This window comes from Phyllosticta capitalensis, assembly GCF_038381095.1.
Source record: "Phyllosticta capitalensis strain CBS 128856 chromosome Unknown BKA78scaffold_9, whole genome shotgun sequence".
Taxonomy (NCBI): Eukaryota; Fungi; Ascomycota; class Dothideomycetes; order Botryosphaeriales; family Phyllostictaceae; genus Phyllosticta; species Phyllosticta capitalensis.
The window spans coordinates 1,740,556-1,768,483 of record NW_027117447.1 but is presented as its reverse complement, the minus strand read 5'-3'; the positions used below and the strand labels follow the sequence as shown (position 1 = coordinate 1,768,483).

The following is a 27,928-nucleotide window of genomic DNA, read 5'->3' as shown; positions in this document are numbered from 1 at the left end:
GAATCTAGCGGTACCAGCCTAGAAAAGACGGGGTTGGAAAGCTCGCACATGAAGCAATGCTGCGAAGTACTGTTTCTCTCGTCCTTCCTTTCTGGTAGCCTAAGAGGCTCTGCCAAGTGTCTCAATCCCACACACATACGCCAGAATGCAATCCTACTTCTTGATTAGATGTACAAGAGTAAATATCTACGGCCGTGGGCACAAGTCGTGCGGACGAAGTAGTCAGCCGTTCAAAGAGGGGGTCAGGATGAATCAGTCATCCAGTCATCCAGTGATGCGCAAAAAGATGGTACTCCAAAAGACGCGCTGTGCTATCTGCCGTCAACACCACGACAACCACCACCTCATTGCCGCCACAAAGTCTACATATGTAGCCCAACCAAGCAAGCCCATACAAGCATCGCGCAGAAGCATCAAGGCCACAAAACCCACTCTTGCGCCATCCATCCATCCGCCGCAAAGCCCGCTAAATCCTTCTTTCATGTTCATCTTTCCCGAAACCTAACTTAACCCACCTAGGGGGAGTGATGACAAAGGTGGAGTTCTGGGCGCTCCCGTCCCGTCCGGCGCAATCACCGCTGACGCACGTCATCAGAGCAGTAGATACTTGGGCGCATCCAGTCCTCCATAGACAAGAACAGCAACCAACAATGACCTTCTTCAGTATGTGTTGCACAGCGGCACCGCATCGCATCATACGTGTCTTGATGGTCATGTCCTATGGGATCCTAAGGGTAGGTATGACGACCGACGCGAGACAACAGGCTGCCATGGTCTAGATTGGTTAAAAGAGGTCGGTCTGCATGAACGTCGTGTGAGTACATGTGGTCCCTGTCTATGTATGTGGGGCAATCGTTCACTACTAGGTTCATTCAATCATCATCCATTTGCATCCCCATCCCCAATCCCATCCCATCCAAGTCTGTGCATGCGGAACGCAAACATCACCCTCACTCTCTCATCTTCCAACCCGCGGAGCAAAGCAAAGCAAAGCAAAGCAGCTTGAAGCCTGGCCTAGGTTCCCCAGCGTTCCCCACGCACGCCCTCTCCATCGCCTCACAACAAAGAGCACTCATGCGACCGGGTACACCTCCCCCCTTCAACCCCTCACGGCCCCATGCCCAACGAGCTCATCCAGTTTAGCTCTCGGCTATGATTTTCCAGCACCCGGCGCATCATGCAACCGTAGCGCCTCTCCTGCTGCTGGTGCGCCAGCTCGGCCGCGTCCTGGGCCGCCTCGTGCCACTGCGGCTCGAGGGCGTTGGCCTCGCCGAAGGCGACGAGCCCGACGCGCCCGTTGTCCGTCTGCACGACGAGGGCGTCGTCGTTCAGGCCACCGCCGCCGTCTGTCGTTGTTGCGGTCGTTGTTGGGCTCCACGACGACGGGGCGACCGTGGAGCGCATCTTGAGCACCATTTCTGGCTGCGCGACCGGGTCGTACGGGTCGAGGTCGCCCAGGTCGGCGGCGTACTGCGCGTACAGGTGGTCGATGTTGTCTTGAGCCGGCGATGGGGCGGTGCCGTAGGGCGAGGTTGTTTGCAGGGCTTCGTTGATGTTGAAGGTGCGCGCCTTTGTTTTGCCGTCGCGGTACCACCAGACGAGGTTGCCGAAGCAGTCGCTCGCCACGACGCGCGCCCCCTGTGAGCCGACGGCCAGGATGCGCAGTAGTGACGTGTTGCGGTTGGTGGAGCGCGGCCGCTTGGGGAGAGAGGTGGTTGTGGTGGTGGCGGCGGCGCTCACGCCGTACAGCTCCAGACTCCCCTTGCCCTTGTAGTCGCCTGCCGCCACGATGGTGGTGTCGGTGCCCTCGACGTACGCGTGGCGGTCCCAGTCCACGAAGGCGTGAGGGAGGTAGGTCAGCGACGACAGGTCGCCCCCTGAGTAAATGTTTCCCGCCAGTTTCGGGAAATACCGGCGGTCGTAATGCAGCAGGGAGGGAAAGCGGCCGGCAACCCAGATGGAGTGGCTGACATCTGCGGCACCTGGCAAAGGCAAATGGAGAATCGAGAGCGGCTTGTGTTGACACACGGGAGATGTCGAAACCGGCGATGGACCAAGTTCGCAGACGCTGGATCGAGTGTTGGCGTCGGTGATGGATTCGCAGCGCGTGGAAAAATCCGGCGCGCCAAACCCACTCGACTTTCGGACGTCATGGAGGTGTATGGTACCAGTTGTGCCAACAGTGAGGGGCACCGGGTGTCTGGCTTGTGAGAGAGCCGTGATGTTGAAGGGAAACTGGTTCTGAGAGACTGTTTGCATAGTGTTTAAATCTACCTCGGCCAGAGTGGAATTGACAGCAAAATATCCCTTCTTCGAACCGCTGTCAATGGTCACATTGTCAACGGAGCCACTGGCAGATCCGGCTTTGGGGCTACCTCCGACTTGGCCTGGATGCGTCCGGTCAAGCATGACCCCCATTTTAGCGGTGCTATCCCGACTAATGTTCCATACGGTGATGCTTCCATCATCCATTGGGGAAAATATTCTTTCCGCTTTGCGAGTACCATCATTGTAAAGGAGCCCGATTCCAATGGCTTCGTCGTCAGAGCCATCATTGTGGCCCGTCTCAAACCTGCGATCGGTCCAGCTATTATGTACCCAACTCACAGATATAGGCGCGTGAGCCGCGATGTACTCCTCGTAGAAATCCGTCTTTTGCCCAGGTATTGACGGCGTTGCAAGTGCTTTGGTGGCCAATCTCGTCGACAAGAAGCTCAAGGGGCCGTTCCCTTCAGCCGAGTTATCCGGGGGGAGTCTCCGGGGCGCATAGGTCGGATCCCACCAGACTTTTTTCCAGAGGGTAGCATCGCGGGCGACGGAGAGGAAGCGACGGGAGACGGACTGGGCTTTGACAATATCGGCGGGCTCAAGGACTGCTGAGGACGTCAGGATTGCGCGCAACGCGAAGGAGAATGGGGAGGATACTTGCAGGAGAGAATGTGGACGAGCAGCTCATTGGGGAGCTTTTCCATAGCTAGGGTATGTTTCAAGATGCAGGAGAAGATCAAGCAATGTGAGGTGAGCGAAGGAAATTCAAGCCGTCAAGACAAAGAGGACAAGAAGGTGGACGAGCTCGAGCTGACGTCGATGCCCATCGATAAGGCTGCGGGAGGGAGCTTTAGGCCACATCCGGTTAGGGCCTGCACAGATCTCTCAATCGGGCCGCCTCGGCTGCTCCCGAGCTGGCGTCGGATTCAAGAGCCAAGCGGCGCCTTGAAGAATCTTTGCTATCATAATCATCTCAATGCTATTGTATAATACACCAATCTCCTTCGTGGGCAAGATTCTAAATCTCGCCCGTACCTGGGACTTACAACCCAGCTCCACCAAAAAATTGCGTATACGACATGAAAGATCCGCTAAATGCTCCACTCCCCCAAAAGATGAAAAGAAGAGCCCGAGCGCCTTGAATGCATTTTGAGGGTGCTGCGCGCGCCGAATTAACATCATTAGGCGTTCCGGGTGTCAGTGTTGGTACTGGTACGGCACGTGTGGGTGGAACTGCTGCGGGTGGTAGCCGGACGGGTCCATTTGCTGCGGCATCGGCCATTGCGGCTCGGGCATGTATTGTTCGTATGGAATAATGTTGCGGTCCCACGTTTCCTGCACGTGTTAACGATGAGCGCAAGCGCGCGGAGGATGCTTACCCAGTTGATGTCGAGGGGCATGTCGAGCATGTTTCCTAATTGGTCGTGGTGCGTCATGCCGTATGGTTGCCGTGGAGGCACCATTGATGCAGGGTGGTGTGGCATGTAATGCGTTCCAGGGTCGTTTGAAGGAACCACAGGGGCAGGTTGAAAGTGAGACGTTGGGATGGAGGAATCTGGCGACATTAGAATGATTGGCGGGACTGCAGAGGAGCACTCACAGTGAGTGGCTGAAGCTTCTCCACCGTCCGCATGCGTATTGCACTGCGACGGACCACCAGATTTGAGCCTCGACAACATTGTCCGAAACATTTTGGCCGCTCGCTTAGTGTCTGCCGAGTCAATCAAGTTTGCCTCATAAGATTCCCAAATCTTGTTGGACTTTTCCATGGCATTGAATAATTCCTTGCACGTGTACCTGCCCTGTACGGCGACCTGGGGGTCTCTGATCAAGGCTTCGTGTCTTAGGTTCATCTCCAGACATACTACCATGGCGGCCAGAAGGAAATCGTGGTTGGTAAGAGAAGAGAAATACCACCGCACGCTGCTCAGTTTTCCGCCAGGCTGACAGGCAAGATAGATGGTCGACTGCAGCTGCAGCAAAGTCATGGCCGACTCCAGACAGGCCTCCCTCGAGTGATCATACCGCGAATCGCTATGAGCCTTGACCAGGTAAGTCCGATGCAGTACGCAGCGGGCCATTTGATAGCACAATTCCATGTCGAATTGGTTCATGATTAGCTCTGGCGGGTCATTCACAGACTGGTCGAGCGGCTTTAGTTGCATCGCCGGCGGCACCGAGGCGTAGGCTTCCCCAAGTCGTTGATCCAGATCCATGATTTCAGAATACGTTGGAGGCGTTACGGCATGAGAGGCGTCTGCTGCGGCGGCGAAGACGGCGAGCAGTTTCGACTTGGCAATCGAGTAAGACACGGGGGTCAGTTCGGTCTCGGGCCGTTCCGGCGGCAAGTCCAGCATGTCGACAAACAGGTCTTCGTCGTGCAGATTCCGCGGAAGCCTAGTGTCACTTTGAAACCCTCGGACGGAACAAGGCAGACCGAGAGCAAAAGAGAATTGGACCTCGAGGCGGTATATCAGATGCCATACTCGGCGCCGCATCTCTCCATGAAAAGGGCTAATGTTTCCATAGTGAGAAGGGTCTCGGTGGTAGCCCATGCGGAGGGTGCACCTGACCAGACTGCCAAAGACGTGCCAGACCTCGGTGGGACTGCTCTCGCCGAGCAGATATTCGCAAGAAGCGTAGACCAACAGGGCCTCGGGCGTGTGTGGCTTTGGCTTTGCAAAATCCGCCAAGACGGCAGCGGAGCCGGCCAGACTTCGGAACTTCTTGGCTTGTTTCATGGCGGCTCGCGTCTGCTGGGGGCTGACGGTTCGTTCCGTCCTCAAGACGTAGAGGCTGCCAAGAGAGAGTAGTCCGTAGAGGAAGGAAATCCACATGGTCGACGTCTCGTCCGGATTAGCCCAGAATCTGGCCAATTCGTTGAAGAACGTCGGCGGGTGCAGCAGAGAGGTAGCTGGGTCCTGGGCGGAGCGCCAGTTCATGACCAGCCGCTCGACTTCGTCTCTGGGAGGTAAATTCTGGAGCAGATCGAGCCTCGTCACTGGTGGAGGCGAGCCAACAATCAAGATGGAACGTGGACCCTCGCCAGGCTCGGGCTCGACCGGGTCTTCTTCCTCTTCGTCGTCATCCTCGTCGCTTTCGAGCAAATTCTTGACTTCGGAGAGCTACAAAAGTCAGCATGTCGCAGACCAACAGAAGGAGACGTTTACATCGCGCAGCACGGCGGTCCAATGGGAGGAGCCGGTGTAGGTGCTTTCGTTTTCGCTAATCTTGAGGGCACCAAAGGCAGAAGGAAAAGAGCGTTCGTCCTCGCCGGAGCTGCTCGAGGTCTTGGGGCCGTCGGAAATCTTGTGGTGGTCCGGGACGGTTTGGTCGGGCGTGGGCAGACGTCCGGCGTTGGGTTGGGCGGATTGAGCGGGATTGACCGAGACGGAGCGGGGGTCCTTGCCGTTCATCAAGTCGACAACGAGAGCCTCGAGATGACGGATGCGAGAGCGCATGTCCTTGGCCTTGCGGCCCTTTTCCTTTGGTGGAGGTGGTACATAGTTGCACGCGGGTTCGCGTGACCGCTTCACACATTGGTCGCACGCAGGATGGGCACGGTTGCACTTGAGCTTGCCCTTGCGACATGGAATACAGGACAGCTGAGGGCGGACTCGAGTGACTTTGGACTGAGGAGGACCAATGGCAAAGACGGGGTCGGCCATGGCGCGGGCATGCAGCAGCGGAGAGTAGGGTACGGGCACAAGGCCGGATGCCGGATTTGTGGTTCAGCGAGTCTCCGGGGGCGCGGTTAGGAGTGGTAGATCGTGGGCCTTGAACCGGGCTGGCGAGTTGAGTTGTGAGGATCGTGAGAGGAGCAGGTTGACAGGAAGTCGACTTGACCGGGCGGTGGGCGCAGGCCGTAGTGCCAGTCTGTCGCCTTCGGAACCACAGCGGAGAGGGGACAACGGAACCTCAGCATCCTAACGCCGAGGCACATTTTAGGAACTTCACGACTGCTCCTTCACCTCGACTTTGTCTCGTCTTACTGGCTGCCCGCCCGCTTCTTGTCTTGCGCCGTCTGTCAGCGCCGCATGCCCCGCCCCTTTGGCCTCCTCGCCATGATACCCCCTACGCACAATATGTCCCCGGGCCTCTTCTCACACTTGCTGCCATGACGCACCCCATCCAGCATGATCAGCGCGCCAGAGGTGCAAGCCACGACGACGATGCTGCCGCCGTTCCAAGTGAGCCGCTACCCCGGACGCCTAGCTGCGACTTGGCGCTGGACCCTGGTCAACACCTAAACTCAACCCACAACGACACCATCCAACAACACCTCCTCGCCAGCCACGGCTACGACCTCGAGGTCGACAGCAGCAGCGACCGAAGTCACATTCTGCGCAGCCCCGACAACGACACGACCGACTCCGACTCGGCCATAGGCTCGTCGTCCGCCAATTCCGTCACCACCTCGCTCAACTCCCAAGTCCAAGACTACCGCTTCGAGTTCGGCCGTCGCTACCATGCCTTTCGCGAGGACCAATACTGGCTGCCCAACGACGAGGACGAGGCTGACCGCCTGGACCTCCAGCACCATGTGTGGTACGTCCAACGCCGCAAGCTAATCGCAAAAGAGTCTCAAACTCTGATGATCCGCCCAGGCGCATGACTCTTGACGGCGCACTTTACGCCGCTCCTTTGGCCCCCGACATTCACCGCGTGCTGGACATTGGCACCGGCTCCGGCATCTGGTAGGCGCTCCCATTCGTCGTGTCCCTGCGTCTGTTCCTGACTCCTCGTCGCAGGGCAATCGAGTTTGCGGAAGAGCACCCCTCCTCCCACGTCATCGGGACGGACCTGTCGCCCATCCAGCCCGAATGGACGCCGCCAAACTGCCAGTTCTGGGTCGACGACGCCGAAAGAGATTGGGACTTTGGCGGCACGCCGTTCGACTTTGTCCACGCGCGCATGCTGATTCTAGGCATGCACGACTGGCGGCGCTTCTTTGAGCAGGCCTGGCAGCACCTTGCGCCCGGCGGCTGGGTCGAGGTGCAGGATGTCTGCCTGCCGGTGCGCTGCGACGATGACAGCGTCGGCCCCGACGACCCGCTGGCAACATGGTCGCATCTGGTGCGCGAGGCTGCTGGAAAGGGCGGCATCGACACCGAGGCTGGGACCAAATTTGGCGGCATGCTGAGCGAGCAGGGCTTCATCAACATCAAGGAGGAATGCATCAAGTGGGCGATTGGCTCGTGGCCGAGGGGGAAGAAGCAGAAACAAATCGGCGTCTGGACGCTTGAAAATCTCTCCCAGGGCCTCCAAGGCATCAGCTTGGCGCTGTTCACGCGGCAGCTAGGCTGGTCGAGAGAGGAAGTCGAATTGTTCCTGGTAGACGTGCGAAAAGACATCAACGACCGGTCAAAGCACTACTACTGGGTCATGTAAGTCGCACGGGCGCGACCATGACCTTTGCTAATGCCACGGCAGGTACAACGTGTTTGCCCAAAAGCCTCTGGAAGACCAGCAAGCCCCGTCGCCGGATCGCATTAGCAGGAGCAACAGCAACAGCCCGTGAAGATATTCTGCATTGGCATTGTATGGATTCAGGGTCCGTCGATCATGACTTGCTTTTTTTCGCATCCGGGGCTTCTTTCGGCATTTCATCTTTCCAATATACCCGCAACCTTTCACCCTTGGACTGCAATACTGCTGCACTTTTGCAATCTTTCTTCGTCATTCACACGGCCTGCGTGTCCAAATACAGAAAAGAATCAAGAGATTTATCCAAGCAATTTCGCCCCGTCAAACCAGCCTGCCCAGCCCAGCCAGCCCAGCCCATGCACCTTCCCCTCGTCAACCTCACCCCCATCATCTCCAAGCCACCTCCACAGCTCGGCCTGTCCAAATTCTCCTTCTTCTTCTCCTGTTGACCAAGAATCGCCCAAGTTCCCACTCGCGTCGTCGGCTCACGTCTCACCCAAACACCCACGCCCGACAGCCCCCCCTCTCCTGGTGCTCCGGCTCGTCGACGCCGCCCCTCTCGCCGCACCGCTGCCCGCACGCCCGCGCAACCTTTTTGACGCGCGCCGTGTGGATGGGACACGTCTCGACCTCGGTGTCATTGTGCTCGCTGAAGGACGAGGTGTTGGTGGTAGTGGTGTGTGAAGAGGACGACAGCATCGACGCGATGCACGCGTGCAGCCGCATCTCGTAGCTATGCCCGCAGGCGTATTTGAGCACTTTGTAGGTGCACATGGCGGGGTTGGGGTCGTTGAGCAGTTGGTTGAGTTGTTGCGAGGGAGGGAGGGAGGACGAGGTGAGGGTCGTTTGAGTAGTAGGTTAGAGGTACGCCTATCTGTATGTATGCATGTATGTATGCACCACACTGCGCTGTACCGTACGGCCTGCGTACTATGTGTATGTACCCTTTTTTTACTTCGTCTTTCTTGCTTTTGCTTCGTTTCGAATAATCGGTCAGACAAGCAAGCAAGCAAGCAAGCAGGGAGGGAGCGAGGGAGGTGGTCAGGTACATATACGTATGGGCCTTTGTAGTCTGTCTACCTTGTACCCGCGGGCGCGTCCACCTCTCCTCTCCTCATCTGCTCACTGTCGGCACTGGCACTGCCTCTTTCTTTCTCTTTGTGCCTTGTGGCTTTGTTTGTTCCTTTCTTTACACCTCTCTCCCCCCTCTGCACTTTTCTTGTCGCTCGCTTTGTTCCTTTTCCCTTGAAGGGTGGTGGGGCGGGCCAGCCAGCGCAGCGCATGGCATTGTGTTTCATTGTATTGTCTTGCGCTCCAATGTTTTGCGGCTTTGTCCCAAGCTCTTGAACAACGCCGTTGTCTACGTCCACTTGCATTACGATTTCCTTTCTTTCTTTTACGGGTGCTGATTGACTGAGAATGAGTGGGCAGATATGGTTGGTTGGTTGGTTGGTTGGTTGGCATGTCATTCAGTCACTGAGAGAAAGGAAATCCGGCGACAGAGGGAGGATAAGCAACCAACCTACCCACCAGCAAACCAACCAACCAACCAACCAGGAAGGTCACACGCCAGTTGACCGACTAGGCAAGGTCCCCTGCCTCAAGCATGGCATGGCGTAGCGTGGCGCGGTGTGGTGTTGGCCGCGGGCATGTGGGTGTGGGTATTGCACACAGAAGACAGACAAAGCCCCCTCCCTCCCTTGCCCTTCCCCTTCCTCTTCTCCTTCTCTTCTCTTCCTTTCCTCTCGCGCCCTGACTGCACGTTCAGGTGTGTTGCACATGCGTCTTTACGCTGTCACGTAAGGCGACGATGCCTAGAAGCCTCCCTCCATCTGCGTGACAAGTCCGAGACGCATCGGACTGCGAGCGCCAACGGGATGACTTCCAACAAACACCTCAGACACACACGACCTCCGTGCAGACCTCCGCGGCTAACTCGTACGCCCCAGAGACTATTGCAACAAGAATTGCCCTGCGTCGATGGCGACCAGTCTCCTGCTTTTAAAGAGAAAAGGTGCACCCAACACGTGTTGGTGTGAGATGAGCGGCTCTGGTGCACTTATAATGATGAACTTAACCAACAGGTCTTTGAGCGGCACCGGTAAGGGGCAGAATGCGAGAGGAAGAGGAGATAAAAATGGGCAGTGGTCTGCTCAGAGCTTTTAACACGACTAGTTCCTCTAGGCTGCAGCATCGACCCCTTTCCCATCCCACCACCGAGGAAGAGCTGCCTGCGTCCGCGCGTCCGTCTATAAGCCCATCCAGACCGCAGCGAAACACACACAAGCAAAGCAATATCTTCTCCCCAAAGCCTGAAACGTGCGTACACAGCCAGCTAGCCAGCCTCAACAAATCATTCTCAACTGACAACTAACCAGATCATCATCATCATCATCATCATCATCCAGCTCAGACGCCCCCCCTAGCACGCACAATACACCACTCACCACCACCCAAGCGCAACCATGAACCCTGCTCAGACCGCCATTCTCTTCGCCATCAGTTTCATACTTGCCGTTGCGCTGCTTTTTGTAGTGTGGCTGTGTACCCGTCGACGCAGGGGCGAGATTTAGAAGAGGCTAGGTTGCTAAGACCATGTCACTGGCCAGTGGCCCGTCAGGAGTGGACCGTCGGCGCTGGGAGGGGCGTGGATGATGGTGCTGCTGCTACCAAGTAAGGACTGGATGCAGGTAGATGCGGGAGCATGGCAGAAGAGGACAGCGAGCCACAGGCGCATCATGCATGTAAAAATAGACACAGACACATTTGTCAGTTACGCGGTATCTATCAGAACAGCACCTACAGCTTAGGGGCTAAACTCAATTTCTCGCTCGCGGCATCCACGCATCAATTAGCCAAATCACATATAAAATGGCATCTATAGATAAAAACAGAGAACAAACCCCTACCAATCACGCCTCTCACACCAACAACCCCAAGTCTGCTGCGTTGCCCGCAAAAAAAAAAAAAAAAAGTCATTGTCGGATAAAGACTTCAAGCATATTAATAACTACGCGTGGTTTAGTTAGTAGCAGCCAGCCAGCCACTACACGCGCTAGGATATATAGACGTAACTGCCGTCTTACCTCTCGGTGGCGCTGGTGCCAACTGCCAACCAACACGGTGACTTTTTTTTTTTTTTTTTTGTTTTTCTTGTTCTTGATTTATGGATCCGATGTTGGAAAGCCGAATCGCCAGTCAAAGACGGTCTCTGTCAGGCGCCACCGCACGTCCAGGGGAGAGGGGAGACAGTAGTTGGGCTCCCGGGGAACCTCTAGGCATGTACAGTTAAAAAGGTTTGGCAGTCGTCAGCCCCGTCCGCGTACTCGAGTCCCATCTTTCTTGCGCCGATGATGGTGATGGTGGTGGTGGTGGAAGACGGACATGGAGAGCCGCGCGGGAGAAGGAGACATGTCACGGTGATGATTGGCCGACTTCCTGCTGCCAAATACCTCTGTTGACTGATGGAATATGGAGCACACCATCAAGTCGAGGCATAGGAATACTTGATTCAGGCACCACTAGTCTTCAAGACCACCAGGACCTCAAACAATCTATCGTCGCCCCCTTACACCTACAGGTAGCCCAAGCATCCAACCCCTCACACACCCCCTCAAACATCCCGCCACTCACTCGCCCCCCGCTCATTCAACAGCCGATTCAACCTTCTGATCTCGCTCCACCGACTCCACTGGCCCAGCTCCAGCACATTCATGCGGCGCACCTTGCCCGACGGATTGCCCAAAATGACGGGCTTCCAGTCATCCCGAAGTTCGCCGCCCGCCGCCGCCTCCTTCTCCCGCACGCACTCGCCCTCAGCGTCACCGTCGGCGCCACTGCTGTCACTGCTGCTGCCGTCGCTTGTGACATGGCTCTTCGTTCTGCGGCGCCTACGCGGTTGCTGTCCCGGCGTCGCCGCCTCCATGGCCTCGCGCCATTCGCGCGGCGCGCCCGCACCGAGGCTGCCGCCGCCAAACGCGTTGTCCGGGATGACTTGGACCTTCCGGAAGCGCCACATGACGGCGGTAAGGGCGATGGTCAGGCCGAGCAGGATACCCGAGACGATGCCGGTGCTGGCCTGCGCGCCCCAGCGGCGCGTCATCATGCCGCCGACGAGGGTTGCGGCGGCCGCGAGGACAAAGGCGGCGGTTTGCGCGACGAAGAAGCCGGCCGTGACGCGCGGGAAGCACGAGTAGTTTGTGCGGCGGCGGCGCGTCTCTTCGGGGGCGCTGACGAGCCGGTGGCGGCTGTTGACGCCCGGCTGGAGGTCGCATGTGTCAAAGGCTTCCATCAGGAGGCCGATGCATTCGGCGCAGGCGAGCGTGCTGAGGAAGCCGACCACGCCGGCAAAGACGACGGGAACGGCCCAGTTTAGGCTGGTGCCCATGGACGTGAGTGTGTAGGCGAGTCCGGAGAGAGGTAGGCAGGTGGTGAAGAGGATGCGGCGCGTCATGTGGCTTGTCCAGGTAATTTCAGTCTCGAGCGTCATGCTGTCGGTTCGAGGCCCATGAGTGCGTTCGCGGGAGAATAGGCCGGCTTTGGTCAGAGGAATGGCGAGAAGAGCGCCAAGGGCGAGAGTAGCAACACCTGCACCGACGTAGCGAGGTTCGAGCATGTATTCGCGCGAGAGAAGAGCACCAAGAAGCTTTGAAGGTTACAAATGGTTAGTACGTGCCACATGAAGAGCGTGGCGGAGGACTTACGACAATGAGGAGGACAAACTGCGCGTAGATCCAACTGATGTAGAGGGCGAGAACACTGAAGCCCAGCTGGTAGATCATGCGAAAGGAGAGCCGAACACCAGCAATGACTTCGTCACCCCACCATCTTGGTCCTTCGGCGGAGATGTGAAGCTTAATTTCGCCTTGGACGACCTGTCGATAGATGAAATCGGACTTGGGATCGACAACTTCAATAGTCGACCGGCGAAAACGTGCTCGTCGAGTTTCCGGCGCCAGAACGTTGAGCATCATGACCGAAGCGATTACGATGATGACAATGTAGAAGCCCCAGGCTGGATTTAGCTCCCCAATAATGACAGCGCCGATGAGGAAGCCCACGGCGATGCTGGCCATGAAGCACCACGACCAAATGCCCAGCCACAATCCCATGCCTCCGCCATGGCGTCGCACGTCGTGAACAAACACCAGTTCTTGGTGGGGATACGCACTCTGAAGGGAGGCACCAAAAAGATCCAGAAGGGTAGTAAAGACATTGATGTTGGCGAAGCCCAGGACGAGACCGGTAAAGGCTCTAGGAAGAAGCAACCCAATGCGATAGAGCCGATCTGGACCCCTGAGCCTGCCAATAGCGAGAGCCTGGGGGAATTGAAGAGGCAACAGAATTGCCAAAGCGCCAAGCGTGTAAGGCTTTCGGCCATGGAGAAGAGGAAGAGGCCAGAAAAGAGATGTCGTTATGGCGAGTCCGAGGTAGAGTCTATCTCAAAGGTCAGAGTTGGCTAGAATCCTGCAGGCTTTGCACATACCCAACGTTGCCCCACACCACGGAGTGGCTCTGGTCAGCGACGACGTACTGGATTCGTGGTACCTCTCCGGACTGGTCCAAGTCAGTCGGTGCTTGCATACGAACCTGCTTTTACTCACATAAACTCCAACCAGAAAACCAATCAGGGCAGTATTGATGCACGCTATCGCCGCGCAAATTCTCTTCTTCGTCTTTCCCCAATTCCTGGCCAGGGGCTGCCGTCGATGTCGCTTGAATAGGTCCCACGTGCTAGGTCCATTCACACCGGGCCGTGCAATCATTCCATCGTCCACGTATGCCACTCGAGGCTCGCGATGCTTTTTTGGTTGCCGACCATAACGTTCGCGGTGCTCGCTTCGGTTCTCTTTTCTCCGCTGGATGACTCTGTCTGTACGGCCTGGCTCTGAGTGATGCGAATGATCTTGATGGCGCCGCGTAGGTCTCTTCCTTTGCCTCATCGAGCTTTCCGGGTCCAGCTGCGACTTGTGATGGTGGTGATTCGGTTGCGGGTCGTCTGGATGGTAGTGCCGATCCACGTAGCCGCGATCTTCTCGGTAATGGGGACGCTTGAGATTGTTGTGCCACGCACGCCAATGCGTGCTTTCTTGTCGCCCTTTTTCGAGATCGGAGTCTGATGACGAGGATGGGCCCGACGGGCTAGATTGTGCTCTGCCATGATTGACATAGGCCCAATCGTTCACCATTGATTTCCCTGAAGGACGTCTCTGAAAATTCTCAGGCGAGACGACGATCGGGGATGGTGGCTGAGAAGCATTGGTGCCGAGCGGCTGAACCACATTGCTCGAAACCGAAGGTCGTTTGATGTTGCCTGCCATGTCGCGCCTCGAAATTCCAGTAGGAGTCCTGAATGGAGCGGGAGTGGCCGGCACACTTTCCGAGCTTGAGATGACTAGTGGCTCCATCTTTGACGCGACGGAAGATCTACTTGGGAGAGATCGAGAAGGACCTGGAACAGCTCCGGGGGGATCTCCAGGTTGCTTGATCAGATTCTCTAGCCCTGTGATAGCGCGTTGTAGCCCTGGATCAACTGCTGTTGGTTGGACGGGACTCTGAGATCCACTCGATGGCCGATTCGGAGCAGGAGACAGCGGAGAAGGAGAAAGTTCGACGGGATGCACAAAGGGAGACGGGATTCTGTCTGCTGCAGCATCACCGACCATGTCTGACCTGCGATTGCTCGCTTCGAGACCGATCTCAAATTCGGACCCGTCCGATTGACTTGACTCGGTAACGTTGTCAAGTGGTTTCCCAGGCCCAAGCAGTGCTTCGTATGAAGATCTTGTCCTGGCATGAGAGACTGAAAGCTGGGCGTCCTCTGAGCCAGTCGCCGCGGCGCTGTAGACAGAAGGTGTGTACGAGGTCAAAGTCAATGTAGGAGGCGAGGAAGGGTCCTTGGTCTTGAGAATGGGCTTCAGCCTTTTGGCAGGCGGCGATCCTGGAGGTGATTTTCCAACGCTTGATATGGACGAGCCAGCGCCGCTCATCGGACTGCGAGAGCTGACAGCTGCCGGCGAAGACTCAAGACTCCCGCTGGCAAGTGCTGATTCATGGTCGGCAAGCCAAGGCAGCTTTCTTCGAGGTGCGCTCAACTTTGAGATGCCGCTCGATGCAAAGGAGTTGACAGAGCTGATGGACTTGGCATCCTCATTGTCCTCGCCTTCTGAATGTGAATGGACCCGAGAATTGTCGCGCATAGATGCAGAGTCGACGCGCTTGTGCCGCCTGCGGAGGAGGCCTTCATTTCCCATCCGCGGGACACAGTCTTGAGGCCTGGCGCCGTGCTTGTCCATGCTCATCCCCTGATCTTACGGAGGATGAGGTGTAACCTCTACTTCAATAGGAAAATCGATGCGAAAATGAGCGACTCGGCATTTCTCGATTCAGTGGATTTGACTCAGGGTGCGGAGTGAGGTAGAATCGGCAGGTACTCGACGATGATTGTTAGGGGCGGAGTCGTCCAGACAATTGCTTAGAGGAGTCAAAATCCTGCCGTAGAGGATAAGGAGAGGGACGATAGATGATAATAGATAAGAAGTTGGATGGAACCAGTGACACGCTGCACATGAGAGATTCAGGGAGGTTTGCATCCCGAAGAGCCTGGGTGGATTGGTGCTTCCTGCCTCCGGAGCCCCGTGACTTTGGACCTTCCATATGTGGCCAACACTGCTCTTCCTTCTTTTCCCAGCTCTTTCCAAGGCTTCCGCCACCGTCCTCGGCCTGATGCACGCTTGGAAGTCCATGGCTTCTGCTCTGCATTCACCGGCGCGCATCATGACTGGACGTGGTTGTACAGTCTTTGATGAGAAGCTTGATTCGACGCAGACAAGATCTGCAGGTCAATGAATTCTCCGATGCAGTGTCCTGGAATAAGGTTGATTCCGGGTTGCTCAGCAGCTCTTGATGTTCCCAATGTCACATGTTGAACGAAGCACCCGTGGACGCTGAGATTGAGTGCGAGCGACCCAGCGGACGATGCGAAGCCTTTGTCTAGCTGGTCAGCGTTCTGCAGGTACCAAAGTAAAAGAAGCGGCACAGGCGTTGATGGGTCGACGTTGAAACTGGTTCTCGGTTAACTAATGATGGGGGCCGGGCGCGCTAGGATTTTGGCGACTCGCGCATCGCGAACCAACGTCTCCTCTTACACTCTTTGCCATGTTGCGCGTGACCAATGGCCATCCCCAAGCCCGTATTTTCCTTCTTCACCGTGGCTCCACGCCGACGATTGTCTTAGCTCATGCCCTGTCAGCTACCGCTGACCGTATCCGCGGCCTCCGCCTTGATGGCAACCCACTGCTACAGGCCTTTGCGGCCGTGTATTGGCTCCACACGCGCGACTCTGACTGCCATTGCGGATGACATGGGCTAGCTGTCGCCCTGATTGATTGGTGCAGGTCCGACAGGCGGCGTACGGCTCCTGCGCAGGCACCTTCACGTCTAAAGCCACTTCTGGCTGCTGATTGGACGCACCCCGTGGCCGTGTAGATGGGGGACCAGGGACAGAGCCTGGTGCAAGGTAACGCCGACCACACATCTTCGAATCATCATGTACAACCCGCCCTCGAGTGGTTGGGCACGCGTCCAGACACGCGGATTTGCTCCTTCTCGACGTCCGTTGGAAACTTTTCTTTTGGCTGTGGGGTCCTTTGCCCACCTCGTCTCTTTATCTCATGGCATCCGCTGCTTCCTCTTTCGCTTCAAGCAGCCATGCTTTGCTGCTTCCTCTTGCGATTCTGATCTTTCCACACCCACCTTGACTTCGTGTCTTCTCCGTGTCCTCTCCGTGTCCTCTATCTCCTCTTTCTCTTCGTCTCCTGCGTTCTCAACGTCATTTCCGGGGACATCGAGCCATCCGTCCTCTGGGCCGCCGTCGGTTTGTTTGACACCTTTTACCGATCTTTCCCGTTCCATTTCTTGACGCGGGTTGCTGCTGGAGGTCTGGGTGCGTACGATCAAGAGCAAGGGACCGATATCGCAGGAGCCTGGAGAGAAGTCGGCGAAAGATGAGTCTGAGCCTGGAGAACAGAGGGTAGCTGGATTCCCTTGATCCGCGTCCGAAACTGTCTGATGGTCAACCAGAAGCCAGTAGCATACAGTGCTGGTCAGCAGCTGGGCCCCCTTGGGATTCCTGTTTGTATTGTTCAGCATCAACGGCCTCACCGGACGGAAGATAGCCGTGGCCGTGGCCCCCTGGACGTGGACAGCTTCCAAGGACAGTAAAATGTCAACAGAGACGCAAACTCCAAAGAAGAGGAAACTTTGCCAGCACGCTACTGGTGAACCTTCCTTCACCTGTGGCTGGGCAGTAGAGCACCGCCATTAGCGCCACGCTAGCCATCTTAAGCGAGAGCACGGACCATGGCGACGTTTATGGCCTCTCTGCACCAGCGTGCAGCTACACCTAGCACTCCTACACCCTCTCCACACCCTTCTCTTCACTCGCGAGCATCCGTTTCTTCTCATCCTAAGCCGTTGTCTTTACACGAGTATCGCAAGCAGCTCTCCTCTCCCTGCACTTCAGATTTGGCTGGCAGCAAGCGCGTCAAGCGCAAGTCCGCCGCGTCAAGCTTGAAAACCGCAACGCACGCGTCCCGGGTGACGTTTGTTGAGCCGCATCAGCCCTCAGTCTACGGCAAAGGCCCTCCGGTGAGAAACCCTCTCGCTGACGAGTCACAACCTCTTCTCGTAAGTTCAAACACTGTTCGTGGACGTGGCTTGGCTGATGATCTTGAAGGGACCGCCCTCACCTGAGTCTCCGGTGCTTGACCCATTTTGCCGTACACACTCGGGTGACGTTCGACACACATCACCTCAAGACGCGAGCAATCTTCTGGAACGCCCGTTGGGCTTCGCAAAAAAGCTTGCATCAAGAAAACGCTTGCCCCGCCCCGACAACATCAAACTTGCACAGCCGCCTCCAAGATACTCTCTCTGCTCCGATCCATCGAGTGTAGATCTTCTGTCAAGTTCCGGGCTCAGTGAGAGCTCGACCTTCACACTCTCTAAATACCCGTTTCCGTTGCCACCGTCTGGTGTTCGGTCCTCCAATATAAAAGTACTGCCAGCATCACCCCATCCACAGCAGGATATAAGTCTCGTTCTTCCGGACACACCCCCAGCGACTCCAGCCACATTTCACTGTCGCGGTGCATCGTTCGACTTGGTAAATCCAAGACAGTCCCTTTTTAACAGTAATTTTGAACCCCCCGAAGACCCCGATTTAGAGACCGGAAATGAACTCGTTGATAGGCTTCCATTGCTCAAGGGCCTTCTCCCAGGAGACATGGCTGGCAAACCTGACGGCGTCCGAAAGGACGCCACTAACAAATCAGAGCCCCAAAGTCGGAAGATCTTCAACGATCTTGAGACTGCTTACGCATCTATTGCGCAGCAGAAGGCACATGGTTCACGCGACACCATCATTCAGTCGCCGCAGCGCCGCATGGCAAGTGTTGATGCTCTCACCTCCCCTCCTGCTCGTCCCAAGCCATCCGCAATTGAGACTCCCCGCAGCGTGAGCGCCGGTCTGCCAGCATCGACCTTGTCGTCTCCGTCCAAGACCCCACGGGGCCCCTCTTTCATGGACCGGGTTCGAGACAAGCTCAAGTCTCCATTGAAGTCTAAGCACGACCAAGGCCAGGAGTTGGAGGAGCTTAACGCAGACGGCACCCCGATCAAGAGCCGCGGTCTTGCCGCTGTCTCGGAGGAGGCGTTGCTGCATGATGAAAACGTGCCTGACGACGAAGTGGAAGTCGAGGATCGTGCGTCACTCGATGACAGCGCGTGGGAATCAATCTCTGAGAGGCCGACGGAGCCTCGTTACAGTCTGGCACCTTCTTCACTCTACCCCGAGTCAAGGCGCGCTTCACGACCCTACAGCCTGGCTGCATCGTCAATCTACCAGGACTCCGGGCTCCCACCCAACTCTGCGTTCTTCGGGCCAATCAGTAACAGACGCAGCGTTCCGTGGGGTGTTCGTAACAAGAACACCGACTATACCACTGAGATGAGCATGACGGCGGACATGTGGCAATACGGCTCTCCCCGTAACTCCCTCCAGCCCGGTCACAATGATACGACTCTCGGAAGCATCATTGATCGGTACGGCAACGACATCACAATCGGCAGGCCGACTGGCTCCTCTATCGCCGCCTCATTCGACAATAGCCGTCACGACAGCCTTGCGGCTGGCCAGGACGATGGAATTGCCCGTCTTCGGCATGTTCATACTAGCACGCCGGACATCTGCGTTGCCCCGGAGGCATCGACGGCGCAACTCCAAGACCCAGACACCATCTCTGCCCGCCAAAGTCCTGCCGCCGCTCATCAGCTCCCGAGGCTCCAGACCAATGTCGCTGAGTTCGGAGTCGGTGCACCCCCAACGCAGTCGCCTCCCCCCTGGCGCCAATTCCGCAACAGCCAAATTTTACTCGTGGCTCCACCGAGCTCCTGTCTGGCCAGGGCTCGTACGGTGATACCCATCGGCTGCTGAGCATGTTTCCATCTTCCGGCTCCCCCGTCTCAGAATTTACCACAAGGCATCTGTCTCCCCCTCCCGGCGATGGCCTGCCCGAGTCACCCCTGCAGAGCATCATCGACCAATGCAGCGCACAGAGCTCCCCGATAGAGCGCGAGGATCCTTTTTACCTCGAAGCCGCAGCCAGCCAGGATCATCGGGATAGTTGGGTGAGCTGTTCGACCAATTCCAGCGGCGGAGGCATCCTCGGTGAGGCTGGCATCACGTTTGAGAAGCGCTCAGCAACCCCCGACGCCGATGGTGAACACCAAGGCCATGAAGACGTTGCAGCCACGGGTGACATTGCAGACGAAATTCCAGCCATCTGGAACCGTAAAGTATCTCCATGTGTCAAGTCGCAGCGAGCCCTCCAGATTGACGAAGCCTCCACGGCCGACGTTCCCGCCACTTGGGCTCGTCAGGTCTCCCCGAGCGCGAAGTCACAGCAGTCACCTGCAGGCCAGCTTGTCCAAGACAGCGCAGCAGTCAACAACTATGTCAGCCCGATGACTTCGCCAGCAGATGTCAAAGGAAAGCAGACGCTCCGTCGCAAGGCCTCATTTGAGCAGCTGTCACCCAGCAAGTCTGTAGCCGCAGATCTGATCCCCAAGCGGACAGACACCAACCCATGGCGCAATAAGAAGAAGAGTGCCGCTACGAGCGACGCGACGGACTCGCCCATGAAGACTCCCGGCAAAGACATGCCTCGATTCCCCAGAGAGTCGCAGTTGTTCGCTGACTCCGTGGAGGGTGACCTTTCGAGAGCTTTTCCAACTGAGGATCAGCTTCGTGCAGGCAATGCACAGCTCCATGACCCTCAATGGACGCCTCTCCCACGCTCGCCGTTTCCGCCGAACCAACTTGGCCATGGAAGCCCTCAATCAGCTCGACCGATTCCGTCCCCTCATGCGCCTCTGCTTCCGCAGCGCAGCTTCGAGCAGCAAACTTCGAGCCCTGTGGGCCATGCCTTGCACTCTCCGTACTACCCCGAGCTTCGCTCCCCTACCTCTTCGAGGACTCCGCTCCTGCCAGGTCACAGGCAGTATGAGCACTTCTACAGTCCCACCGCAGAGGGGATTGATGCCGCTCTGTCGGCTCCATCAACGATGGCTGCCGTGTTCCCAAGCGTTGCTGGAAAGCTTTCAAACAGAGCTGTGCTCCGAACTCCCAGCCGTCAAAGCAACGTCTCATCTCCCTCTATTGCAGCTAGTACGGGCGACCGCAGGCTCGACGAGATGCGCGAGATGCGCCGCCAGCGGCCTCGCGGCTCAGTTCACTATGACGAGACCTTGGCTCAGAGGCGTCTTGAGCAACGCCGCCGCATCTCTGAGGGACTTGATGGGAAGGTGCTCCCAGAGCCACCGAAGACGAGTCCGAAGACAGATGGCAGAGGCGCCTCTCCACGAGCTGCTGTCCGCAGCCAGAAGTCCCACCTGCCGCTCCGCCTCGGTAGCAACAGTGCCATGCACAGCAATGCCAGCGCCCACACGCGAGTCCGTCGCCACAGAAGGACCAGTGATATTGAAGCCGGCCAAATGCCCTGGTGGGAACAAGGCGCACAGGTCACGCCTACCACCGTTGGCCATCCCGGACGTTGCCCGTCGCCTTGCTTGACCGACCGTCCCCGCCCAGAGTATCCCGTCTTCGATACCACCCCCGACCGCCAGGAAGAACTCTCCTGGAAGATCTTCTGGATTTTCGGCCTCTTCGCGCCTTTCGGTCTGCTCATCTACACTGGACACTTCGACGTGCTGATGCCCTATCTCACTGAGAACGAGGTGCAATGCGTTGGCAAGAAGCAGAAGAAGGCGGCCTTGGGCGTCGCGATCGGCGAGTGCGTCGTCCTGCTGTTCATCTTCTGGGTGTTGAAGATGGTGGATGTTGTTTGAGAGATCGCTTGGTACACTCGTGGAGACTCCCGTTTAATGCGGGATTGATTTTGAGTTCTCCTTTTGTCAAGTGCTGCCATTGAGTTGGCTAGCGCACCTCTTTTCTTGCACTATGCACAGCAGTGTTTTTTGTCGCATGCTGCCATTGATTTGGCTGGCAAGACTTTTGATGGCCGATGGTAAGCTAAATCACCCTTGAGTGTATGTGCGCGTGCTGACGATTGCTCCCTGCGCAGACGATTGACGATTGACTACACGCGCGCGCCGCTTGGGCTCCCTGGAGTCTTGACCGTTGCACCGCTCTCGCTTGAGCTTGGCTGGCACTACAAGTTTTGACGCGCGGTTCCCCATTGGCATCACCGGCGCGTTCCGTCAACTTCCGTCCAACTTCTACTTCTCTGTACTTTTTTGAATTCCCTCTTTACAACCCGGCCTGTCCACGGTTCTTCAGAGCGCCAGGTGCCACTCATATCCGGCGTCCTTGGCAATTTGAGCATCGTTGACGGGGTCCATTAGCGGCACGGGGAGAGGACGACTATTATCGAGAGCCTAATTGCTGGCTCACCCTCTGATTTTCTGCTTTTCTGACTTTTCCTTTCCTTCTCTCCCCTTTGATCGAAATACCCCAATGCATAGCAGGACTGGTTCCACCGAGGGCGATATTCACGGATGGACGGCATGGATGACGAGGTACGACGAGTAGGTAGATAAAACTTTGAAAATTTCCAATCTTGGTTCCCGTGAAGTGTAGCGACCAAGGATATCAACACTTGTCGTGGTTGGCATCTACTGATGGGAAAGATGCAAAGGTGATGGAACGATGCAAGATGGGCGATTTGACAACAGCAGGCAGACGAGCTTGCAAAAGATAACAGGCTTCCCTTTTGAGCCGAGACTGATACAAACGCACCATCTAGGCAAAGATTGACCATGGATGAAAAATTCCATCTGTTGTGCAACAGGGAGGCAGCATCGCAACCAGCGACAACGGAGGAAAGCCATGTGGTGATGAGCAGTCACTTTTGGCAGTGCAATTTGTTTGTGCAGGCAGGCGGTGGAGACGATGGGGTGATGGGCAAGGAAGAGAGGGCACGGAGGCATTTGCGAGATGGAGATACGGCATGGCAAAGGGCAGATGGATTGGTTGCCAGCAGCAAGAATCACAGTGGATCAGCAACAAGGGCGAGTTTCGAATGTAGCAGAGCCGACGACGCAGAGGCGTGATGACGGCGATGGGTGCTGCAGTTGGGGCCTTTTGGGGCCTGTTAGAGAGGAAACGATGAGAAATTGGGGGGTCGGGTGTGCTACCACAGCGCCTGATGTGCTGCAGCGGCAGGCCATGGACAACAGCTGGACGATTGCGCGTGCTGTGGGCGGTTACAGACAGGCCGAGGGGGCCTACGGCAGCGATGCGGTTGCAGAGGAGGCCCTGCGTGAGGCGCAAAAGGGCGCTGGGACGAGGGCCGCGAGTTAGCGGGTTGACAGGCTGGGCTGGTGGTGCACGAGGGCTGCAAACAAGAGAGCCTGCGTGAGTAGGCCTATGGAGCAACAGAAGCCGCGCAGGGTGGGCATTTGGAGCCGGAGTGTGGGCCTGTGACCGCCCAAAAAACAGGGGGGTGGCCGCTGTTAAAACCCAAGTGGGTGCCCGGTCGCTTCTGGCTTGTTTGCGTTTCCCTTCGCTCCCTTTCTCCACCCTCCCCCATCAACTCCTTCATCTACATCACCCCCCAGCCAGCGTCCTTTTTTTCAGTTTTTTGCAGCCATGGGTCGTCCGCGCAAAGAGGAAAAGACGGCCGAGTTGATGATTTCGGTCGAGGATTTCGCCCGCACCCGTGACTCTGTAAGTCGAGACCCTACCCTCCTCCCGCTCGCCTGCCCGGCTGGCCTGTTATTTGGCTTTGGTCCACGACGCGCCTCTCCCCCAACAACCTCGTCCTTTAGTTCGCTGCCTTGCGATATAAGAGATGGCCATTCTCCTCAATTCGTTTCCCCATTCCGCACACTTGTCCCGTCGTTTACTCTCATGACGCAATTTCCGCCGGCGCAGGCGCATCGGGTCCGCGTGGGCCTCGACGCGTTCTCTCGCCGGCTCACGACCGTGATTGACGCGCTGCTTCGTCTCCTCGGCCTACTTCAAGCGTATCCTAACGAGTCTGTCTTTCTCCAGGTGGTTACGGGCCTCACGACGTTACAGACGGCTGTCAGCGATCTCCTTCGATCTTATATCAAGCACACCAACTCGGTGCTGGGCTCCACTCCTCACAGCCTCGACACCATTGGCATCTCCAACCCGCTTGGTGGCGACATTCTCGCCGGCGCGCTGCGCAACGCCAGTCCCGCTGTTGCTGCTGCTGCTGCCTCGATCGATCCCGCTGCCACAACCGCCGCCGCCGCCGCCGCTCCAGCGCCCACCGAGGAAAATAAGAAGGGCAAGCGCGCGAAGAAGGAGAAGAAGGAGAAGGATCCCAATGAGCCCAAGAGGCCTCTGACCATCTACTTTCTCTATGCTGCCTCGGCGCGTCCGATTGTCAAGTCGGACCTTGGACCCGATGCGCAGCCCGGCCAGATTGAGCAGGAGATCCACAGGCGCTGGCAGGCTCTCTCCGATACGGAGAAGTCGGTAAGCTTTTCCCTGTGCTGCAGCTGCGAATTATTCTGACCTTGCGCAGGGCTGGAAGGAAGTGTACAGCAGGAACCGCGACCAGTACCTCAAGGACATGGAGAAGTACAAGGCCGAAAAGGCGGCTGCTGGCGCCGAGGCGCCCACGGGCGAGTCTCCTGCGGCCACGGAGGAGGATGTTGAGATGGCTGATGACGCCAATGCTGGTGCCGCCCCCGCCGAAGAGGGCTCCACGACGAGCTCGGGCGATTCCTCGTCTGAAGAAGAGGAGGAATCTGAGAAGGAGCCTACACCGCCACCCAAGGCTCCAACTCCTCCGGCCGACACCAAGACGCCCAAGGGAGGCAACAAGCGCCGCAAGACGACCAAGGAGAATGGCACTGCCGCCGCCGCTCAGGCCCCTGCCCCGGCTCAGGTTGGCACCCCCATCCCCCTGCCTTCTGCTGGTACCACCAGCACTCCCGTCATCCGAACCAAGGCTGACAAGAAGGTAAAGAAGGAAGAGGCCAAGCCGGCGGTCAAGGACGAGCAGCCCAAGGCGGCCGAACCCAAGGTCGAGGAAGCGGAACCTAAGAAGAAGCGCAACAGGAAGTCCAAGGGCGCCGCCGCTGCTGAGGAGACTGCTGCTGCCCCTGCTGCCGCTGCCGCCGCCCCCGAGCCTGCTACCGCTCCGGCAACGCCTGCGCCGGAGAAGAAGAACAAGCGCAAGCGCAAGAGCGAGGGCGCTACGGCTTGAGGAGGGTTTGTACGGCGTAGACGGCCTTGTATGCTCCTGGGGGCGGTGAAAATGGGTTCTACCGGGATGGAAAATGTGTCTCTGAGTATGGCTTACGATTGGAGAGCAAAAATTGCTTGTGACGATGGCTTTGGTCCGGATGAGCATGGAATGGAGTCGAAAGAAGCTCGAAAATTGTGCGAGGTTTAGCTGTACAAATTGACTCAAAGGCACATGGTTGCTTCTCTACCACGTATTTGAAGATTGTGATTTCAGAGCTGATGTTCGTCATCCCACTGTGATGCGTACGACAAGGCAAAAGCAGCTGTCATGCAGCTTAGCTACGATAAGGCAAAAAGCTTATCGGCCAATGCCTAGCGCGGGGACAGACCATTGCGTCTGGGGATATGCCTGGAGTCGCGCGTCTTGAGCTCGACCTTCTTTTGTTTTCTGGACCGCTTGATCAAGTTCCTTTCCTGAAGCTGGATAGGAAACTGTGCTGGACTGGTCCGATTTGCACACCTAGTCCAGTCCCGGTCGCCATTGTGTCACCATGCAGCTCTGTCCAAGAGAGGTCGGCAACCCCCGCAGCTCCACAGTTCTGCAGCTCCCAACAGCTAACAACAACACCAGGTCGACAAGCTCGTTATTACGCAGCTGGGTCTACTTGCTCAGCGCCGTCTCGCTCGGGGCGTCAAGCTTAACCATGCCGAAGCTACTGTGAGTCCATTGGCCTCGAAATGCGGCGTCCCACTGACTCGATCCAGGCGCTGATCGCAAACAACCTCCAAGAGGTACCTGACCTGACCTTGGTCTCTCCAACAACATGACTGCTCACACTTGCTCCCGCAATAGCTCATCCGCGATGGCCGCCACACCGTTGTCGACCTCATGGCGCTCGGCAAGCAGATGCTGGGCCGTCGCCACGTCCTCCCATCCGTCGTCAGCTCGCTGACCGAGCTCCAAGTCGAAGGCACCTTTCCCACGGGCACCTATCTCGTCACGGTCCACCACCCCATTGCGTCGGACGACGGCGACCTCGCCAAAGCGCTGTTTGGCAGCTTCCTGCCTGTCCCGGACACTGATCTTTTCCCCCTCGAAGCGCCCAGCGCGTACGCCCCGGAGCGCCAGCCTGGCGCCATCGTCGCCGTCAAGGACCGCATCGTGCTGAATGAGGGCCGGTACAGGACGCGGCTGCGCGTGACGAGCAAGGGCGACAGGCCCATCCAGGTCGGCTCGCACTACCACTTTGTCGAGACGAATCCGCAGCTCGAGTTTGACCGCCTGCGCGCCCTCGGCTTCCGCCTCGACATCCCCGCCGGCACGTCCGTCCGCTTTGAGCCCGGCGACACCAAGACCGTCACCCTGGTCCGCATCGACGGGAACCAGATCATAAAGGGCGGCAATGGCCTTGCGTCGGGACATATTGGAGATGTGCGGATCGCCGAGGGCCTGCTGGAGAGGCTCGAGGCCGGCGGCTTCTTGCACGTCCCGGAGCCTGCGGGCGACCTGGCGCATATCGATGTTGCGTCCATGGAGCGCCAGCACTACATTAGCATGTACGGCCCCACAACCGGCGACTTGGTCCGTCTGGGGGCGACGGATCTGTGGGTCAGGGTTGAAAAGGATCTGGCGCAGTATGGAGACGAGTGCGCGTTTGGCGGCGGCAAGTCGCTGCGCGAGGGAATGGGCCAGGCCGGCGGTCGCTCCGATGCCGAGTCTCTGGACACGGTCATTACGAATGTGTTGATTGTGGACTACACGGGCATCTACAAGGCCGACATTGGCATCAAGCACGGCCACATTGTCGCGATTGGCAAGGCGGGCAACCCGGATGTCATGAAGGGCGTGCATCCCGACTTGGTCGTGGGAACTTGCACCGATGTCATTGCTGGGGAGGGCAAGATTGTCACGGCGGGAGGCTTCGATACTCATATTCACTTCATCTGTCCACAGCAGTCGTACGAGGCCATTGCGTCTGGCATCACGACCATGCTTGGTGGAGGAACTGGCCCGAGGTCTGTTTTTGTCCCTGAACATGGATTTGACTGACTTGAGCAGCACTGGAACGAATGCCACAACTTGCACACCTGGCAAAACGCATATGCGGCAGATGCTTCAAGCGGTTGACGAGTTGCCTCTCAACTTTGGCATCACAGGCAAGGGAAATGACGCGGAGCTGCAGCCGCTTCGAGAGCAATGCGAGGCTGGCGCCGTTGGTCTGAAGTTGCACGAAGACTGGGGCAGCACGCCCGCTGCAATCGACGCCTGTCTGACAGTGTGCGACGAGTACGACGTCCAGACTCTTATACATACCGACACGCTCAACGAGTCTGGGTTCGTCGAGCAGACCATCAAGGCTTTTAAGAATCGGACCATCCATACCTACCACACTGAAGGTGCCGGAGGCGGCCATGCTCCTGACATTATTTCCGTCGTTGAGCATTCGAATGTCCTCCCCAGTTCGACAAACCCGACCCGCCCCTACACGCGCAATACTCTCGACGAGCATCTCGACATGCTCATGGTGTGTCATCATCTTTCTCGCAACATTCCTGAAGATGTCGCTTTTGCCGAATCCCGCATCCGCGCCGAGACGATTGCTGCCGAAGATGTTCTGCACGACCTGGGAGCCATTAGCATGATGTCCTCCGACTCTCAAGCCATGGGTCGCTGCGGCGAAGTCATTACCCGCACCTGGCACACGGCGCACAAGAACAAGGTGCAGCGTGGGACACTGCCCGAAGATGCCAACACGGGCGCCGACAACTTCCGCGTCAAGCGTTACGTCTCAAAGTACACAATCAATCCAGCGCTTGCCCAAGGAATGGCGCACCTCATTGGCAGCATCGAGCCGGGCAAGCTGGCGGACCTGGTCATCTGGGAGCCGGCCAACTTCGGCACCAAGCCCAAGATGGTGATCAAGAGCGGCATGATCAGCTGCGCGCAAATGGGCGACCCCAACGCCAGCATCCCGACGATCGAGCCCATCATGATGCGCCCCATGTTTGCGCCCATGGTGCCCGGCACGAGCATCACATGGGTCAGCCAGGCGAGCGTCGACAAGGGCGTCGTCGGCTCCTACGGCCTGAGGAAGCGCGTCGAGCCCGTCAAGGGCTGCCGCACCGTGACCAAGGCCGACATGAAGTTCAACGACACCATGCCCAAGATGCGCGTGGACCCGGAGAGATATGTGAGTTTGCTGCGTCGTCATGTTGGCGCGATGCTGACCCTGAGCAGATTGTCGAGGCGGATGGCAAGGTGTGCACGGCGGAGCCGAGTGAAGTTTTGCCGCTGGCGCAGACGTATTTTGTGTATTAAGGAGGAGCAATCTTTCAGAGCCTTTATTCTCTGCCAATTGATGATTCTCTCTGTTGTTCTCTTTTGGTGCTCAGACATTGATGACGTCTGGCTGGCCACGACTTTTTAACCCCGAAGTGGGCCTTAACGCCGTCCCCCGCGGCGCCCTGAACTGACTTCCATGCCTCCAT

The 27,928-nt window shown here is 57.3% G+C and overlaps 9 protein-coding genes across 9 annotated transcripts; 5 read left to right on the top strand and 4 right to left on the bottom strand.

The window, feature by feature from the left end:
- Positions 1-1,056: 1,056 nt before the first annotated feature.
- Positions 1,057-3,057, bottom strand: BKA78DRAFT_192048 (uncharacterized protein). Its single transcript, XM_066883599.1, has 2 exons — positions 2,930-3,057; positions 1,057-2,873 (listed from the first exon to the last, which is right to left on the bottom strand). Exons 1-2 carry the CDS (start codon positions 2,970-2,972, stop codon positions 1,108-1,110), a joined length of 1,809 nt encoding a protein of 602 aa, XP_066741501.1. The 5' UTR covers positions 2,973-3,057; the 3' UTR covers positions 1,057-1,107.
- A 304-nt stretch (positions 3,058-3,361) lies between these two features.
- Positions 3,362-6,160, bottom strand: BKA78DRAFT_192105 (fungal-specific transcription factor domain-containing protein). Its single transcript, XM_066883601.1, has 4 exons — positions 5,439-6,160; positions 3,869-5,393; positions 3,648-3,823; positions 3,362-3,603 (listed from the first exon to the last, which is right to left on the bottom strand). The coding sequence occupies exons 1-4, from the start codon at positions 5,934-5,936 to the stop codon at positions 3,466-3,468; spliced, it is 2,337 nt and encodes a 778-aa protein (XP_066741500.1). The 5' UTR covers positions 5,937-6,160; the 3' UTR covers positions 3,362-3,465.
- A 244-nt stretch (positions 6,161-6,404) lies between these two features.
- BKA78DRAFT_333139 (S-adenosyl-L-methionine-dependent methyltransferase) lies at positions 6,405-7,659 on the top strand (the record flags this gene model as incomplete). The annotated part of the gene is made up of 4 exons (XM_066890054.1): positions 6,405-6,451; positions 6,619-6,816; positions 6,876-6,965; positions 7,020-7,659. The coding sequence occupies 4 exons, from the start codon at positions 6,405-6,407 to the stop codon at positions 7,657-7,659; spliced, it is 975 nt and encodes a 324-aa protein (XP_066741499.1).
- Positions 7,660-7,727: 68 nt separating this feature from the next.
- On the top strand, positions 7,728-8,505 carry BKA78DRAFT_192038 (uncharacterized protein). Its single transcript, XM_066883598.1, has one exon. The coding sequence runs from the start codon at positions 7,834-7,836 to the stop codon at positions 8,377-8,379; it is 546 nt and encodes a 181-aa protein (XP_066741498.1). The 5' UTR covers positions 7,728-7,833; the 3' UTR covers positions 8,380-8,505.
- Positions 8,506-11,308: 2,803 nt separating this feature from the next.
- On the bottom strand, positions 11,309-13,460 carry BKA78DRAFT_255422 (uncharacterized protein; the record flags this gene model as incomplete). Its single annotated transcript, XM_066884996.1, has 5 exons — positions 11,309-11,534; positions 11,673-12,340; positions 12,399-13,131; positions 13,181-13,251; positions 13,299-13,460. 5 exons carry the CDS (start codon positions 13,458-13,460, stop codon positions 11,309-11,311), a joined length of 1,860 nt encoding a protein of 619 aa, XP_066741497.1.
- A 2,766-nt stretch (positions 13,461-16,226) lies between these two features.
- Positions 16,227-17,032, bottom strand: BKA78DRAFT_322675 (uncharacterized protein). Its single transcript, XM_066889131.1, has one exon. The coding sequence runs from the start codon at positions 16,843-16,845 to the stop codon at positions 16,366-16,368; it is 480 nt and encodes a 159-aa protein (XP_066741496.1). The 5' UTR covers positions 16,846-17,032; the 3' UTR covers positions 16,227-16,365.
- Positions 17,033-17,055: 23 nt separating this feature from the next.
- On the top strand, positions 17,056-21,102 carry BKA78DRAFT_298530 (uncharacterized protein; the record flags this gene model as incomplete). The annotated part of the gene is made up of 3 exons (XM_066886920.1): positions 17,056-17,382; positions 17,432-19,063; positions 19,117-21,102. 3 exons carry the CDS (start codon positions 17,056-17,058, stop codon positions 21,100-21,102), a joined length of 3,945 nt encoding a protein of 1,314 aa, XP_066741495.1.
- A 1,673-nt stretch (positions 21,103-22,775) lies between these two features.
- BKA78DRAFT_322665 (uncharacterized protein) lies at positions 22,776-24,713 on the top strand. The gene is made up of 4 exons (XM_066889130.1): positions 22,776-22,942; positions 23,270-23,722; positions 23,772-24,137; positions 24,219-24,713. Exons 1-4 carry the CDS (start codon positions 22,865-22,867, stop codon positions 24,456-24,458), a joined length of 1,137 nt encoding a protein of 378 aa, XP_066741494.1. The 5' UTR covers positions 22,776-22,864; the 3' UTR covers positions 24,459-24,713.
- A 277-nt stretch (positions 24,714-24,990) lies between these two features.
- BKA78DRAFT_355701 (uncharacterized protein) lies at positions 24,991-27,758 on the top strand (the record flags this gene model as incomplete). The annotated part of the gene is made up of 6 exons (XM_066891948.1): positions 24,991-25,011; positions 25,071-25,157; positions 25,205-25,231; positions 25,293-26,455; positions 26,499-27,630; positions 27,678-27,758. 6 exons carry the CDS (start codon positions 24,991-24,993, stop codon positions 27,756-27,758), a joined length of 2,511 nt encoding a protein of 836 aa, XP_066741493.1.
- Between the last annotated feature and the right edge of the window lie 170 nt (positions 27,759-27,928).

Excerpts from the sequence above, each read along its gene's own strand:
- BKA78DRAFT_322675 (XM_066889131.1), bottom strand. The coding sequence starts at position 16,845 with ATGCTGAACAATACAAACAGGAATCCCAAGGGGGCCCAGCTGCTGACC.
- BKA78DRAFT_192048 (XM_066883599.1), bottom strand. The coding sequence starts at position 2,972 with ATGGAAAAGCTCCCCAATGAGCTGCTCGTCCACATTCTCTCCT. Across the intron at positions 2,874-2,929 it reads GCTCGTCCACATTCTCTCCT|TCCTTGAGCCCGCCGATATT; the intron begins GCAAGTATCCTC and ends CGTCCTCAGCAG.
- BKA78DRAFT_192105 (XM_066883601.1), bottom strand. The coding sequence starts at position 5,936 with ATGGCCGACCCCGTCTTTGCCATTGGTCCTCCTCAGTCCAAAGTCACT. Across the intron at positions 5,394-5,438 it reads GGACCGCCGTGCTGCGCGAT|CTCTCCGAAGTCAAGAATTT; the intron begins GTAAACGTCTCC and ends TGACTTTTGTAG. Across the intron at positions 3,604-3,647 it reads TGCCCCTCGACATCAACTGG|GAAACGTGGGACCGCAACAT; the intron begins GTAAGCATCCTC and ends TAACACGTGCAG.
- BKA78DRAFT_322665 (XM_066889130.1), top strand. The coding sequence starts at position 22,865 with ATGGGTCGTCCGCGCAAAGAGGAAAAGACGGCCGAGTTGATGATTTCG. Across the intron at positions 22,943-23,269 it reads TCGCCCGCACCCGTGACTCT|GTGGTTACGGGCCTCACGAC; the intron begins GTAAGTCGAGAC and ends GTCTTTCTCCAG. Across the intron at positions 23,723-23,771 it reads TCTCCGATACGGAGAAGTCG|GGCTGGAAGGAAGTGTACAG; the intron begins GTAAGCTTTTCC and ends GACCTTGCGCAG.
- BKA78DRAFT_192038 (XM_066883598.1), top strand. The coding sequence starts at position 7,834 with ATGACTTGCTTTTTTTCGCATCCGGGGCTTCTTTCGGCATTTCATCTT.